General features: G+C 34.1%; 1 protein-coding gene across 1 annotated transcript in view; it reads left to right on the top strand.

The window, feature by feature from the left end:
* The window catches only part of lrp2b (low density lipoprotein receptor-related protein 2b), a 38,201-nt gene extending 36,427 nt beyond the window's left edge, over positions 1 to 1,774 (top strand). Inside the window, exon 77 of the mRNA XM_016569606.1 lies at positions 1,518 to 1,774. Within this exon, the coding sequence (XP_016425092.1) occupies positions 1,518 to 1,559 (42 nt within the window). The 3' untranslated portion in view covers positions 1,560 to 1,774. The remainder of the gene's footprint in view (positions 1 to 1,517) is intronic.
* The last annotated feature ends 935 nt before the right edge of the window (positions 1,775 to 2,709 follow it).

The raw sequence follows: 2,709 nt of genomic DNA, 5'->3' as shown, positions 1-2,709 counted from the left end.
CTTTAATTACACATTTTTTCTTAGTAACTGTAACTGATTACAATTACTTTTATTTTGTAATTAAATTACTTAATTCCGTTACATGTAACTAGTTACTCCCCAACACTGCCTAATAGTAATATAGTTCTGGCTCACCGATGTAAGCACACAGCCAGCCCTGTTGACATCCCCTCTCTCCTTATTCTGCTGAAAGCGGAAAGATGAATTCTGTAATACAATGAAAGCTATAACAGTGTGCCGTGAAGGAGGGGCTCATTTAACAGCTCGTGAAGGCATGTCAAGGCCTCTGGGGAAAGAAAATTTCCCTCTCTGGTGAAGAAGGCAAAAGACCTTGAAGTGAAGTAAAAGAAGTGAAAGACCTTGAAAGTCTCCTTGAAAGTGATTGAGAGAGGCATCTATTATGTAGACATAAATAAAACTGATCTTTGCTGAAAAGAGCACGATTATAGACAAAAGGGACATATCTGATAATCTGAAATTATTTAAATTATAATTTACAAGTATACACTAAGGGTGAATATTTGGATTTTTTTGTGTTTTTGATAAAAGTCTCTTATGCTCACCAAGGCTGTAGTTAAAACAGATACACTGTTTTCCACATTGGTAATACCAATTGGTAAAACTAATAATAATTGATAATAACTGAGCAATTAATGGCACTGAAGATTGAATTAATGGCTGCTGAAAATTCAGCTTTGCCTTCACGGGAATAAATTACATTTTAAAATATATTCAAATAAAAAGACAGTTATTTTAAATTATGATATTATTTCACAATATTTTACTGCATTTTTGATCAAATAAATGCAGCCTTGGTGTGCATAAGAGACTTCATTAAATATATATATATATATATATATATATAAACGTATATTGTATTATCTGAGTATTATATTAAAATGATATGTGCATATAGAATTAATAGCAAATCTATAATTTATGAATTCCTTAATTACTTCAAACATAAATGTTTTTATTACTGTCATTTGCTATGGTTATGTTCTATGAATATGATACTTTTGGATTCTATTTTTTAACAGCTATCAAAGCATTCTCATAATATTCTGTGCTATTTAAAAGTCAATATACGGCACTGTTTAGCAAGTGAGGCATGAACTGTAACTGAGTATCTCAAAATACTTAATTTGAAATAGACTAATGAAAGGTCAGACCCTCAGATGCTTAAAATATGACTGTGACACAGATCTCGCTTTTTTGCTCCTTCGAGACCTGCGAGGAGATTGATTTTTGCAAATGCAGATTCATTCTCTTTTTGCTTAGTTCCTGCTCACTTATCATTCCCTCCATACCCGAGACATGATTTCCCCACATCAGCAGAAACGAAAGGCACCTAATGGCAACTAACAGCTTGGTAGATAGATGATATAGTGATTCAAGTAAAATTGAAATGTTCCTCTGCTACCTCTGTGCTACCTCTTCTAAATTTGAGGTGAAGTGTCCAAAATTGTCTAAAACTGAGAAGAGAGACCTGATACACATTTCTTGTGTCTTGGCAGGATGCACCACAAACACACAGCCAGGGAGAATCTACAATCTGAAGACAATTTGAGAGCATCTTACAGGATCGGCTCTCAATCACTTCAGCAGCTAAGGTGTATGGCTGGTAAATTATGGCTGCAGTATACCATCTATCTACTCGCATGTGATTTAGGTTTCTATTTACTGGGAGTTACAACAAAGTTTTGGACAACACACATGCCATAAACTGTGAATAGTTTTGTTGATTGTTCTTTTTATTATATTTTTATAGATAAAGATTTGCACTGAGATTCTTCAGACGACTGTAAATTGTTGCAATGATTCATTTTAATTGACATATTCACTCTTTGAATGTTTTAGTGTATTTTTTTAGTATGTGTATGATTAACCACAATGCTGCTCGGCCTCGTTTGATATCATAATAATAAAGTATAATAATGTCTTGCAAAATGTTTTTGGGTGAGTTCTGTGAGGATTTTTAAATTTCATCAAAATGTAATCCTGAAAATGTAAACTGTGCCTTACACAATCATTTAAAAGTTGGCAAGATGTATATGAAATAAGTATATCAGGCTGCATTAAAAATACAGCAAAAAATAGTATGCAATTTAAAATGTCATTTGGCAAAGCATTACTTCAGTTTAAAGTGTCACACGATCCTTCAGAAATCATTCTAATATGCCGATTTGGTGCTCAAGAAACTTCTCATTATTATCAATGTTGAAAACAGTTGTGCTGCTCACATTTTTTGTAACAGCTTAAAAGTCACTTTTGATCAACTTAATTAAATTGCTGATATAGTATGTGATCTAATAAAAATGCAACAAAAAAGCTAAGGTAAGGGGGAAGACAATTATGACCCAGATTCCCATGAGTATAATAACACAACCTTTGATCTCAAATTATCCTCTTGACTGGCTTGTCAGAAAGAACATGCCAGTGTCCATTTTTGTTGCTATCCTAGTCTTCTACCCACGTGTAATACAAACACATTTTATTATGAAAAGTTACAAACACCAGGTTTTTGATGGAAGCAAAAGATTCACATAAGTACAAGGACTGTTCAGATTCAGCGGCGCTGCCGATCAGCTCTTGCTGTATCACAGTGAGCATCATTAGAGGAGAGAGAGACGAAGAGGACCAGTGGGGGGATGGTGATAGATTGAAGAAGGGCGGGCTGAAGATTGTATGTGAGCGAGAACGAGGGAG

The sequence above is a fragment of the Sinocyclocheilus rhinocerous genome, unplaced genomic scaffold, assembly GCF_001515625.1.
Source record: "Sinocyclocheilus rhinocerous isolate Xijiao unplaced genomic scaffold, SAMN03320098_v1.1 scaffold2216, whole genome shotgun sequence".
NCBI classification, from domain to species: Eukaryota; Metazoa; Chordata; class Actinopteri; order Cypriniformes; family Cyprinidae; genus Sinocyclocheilus; species Sinocyclocheilus rhinocerous.
Note: the sequence above shows the minus strand (reverse complement) of the source record. Positions and strands in the feature narration are given on the sequence as shown.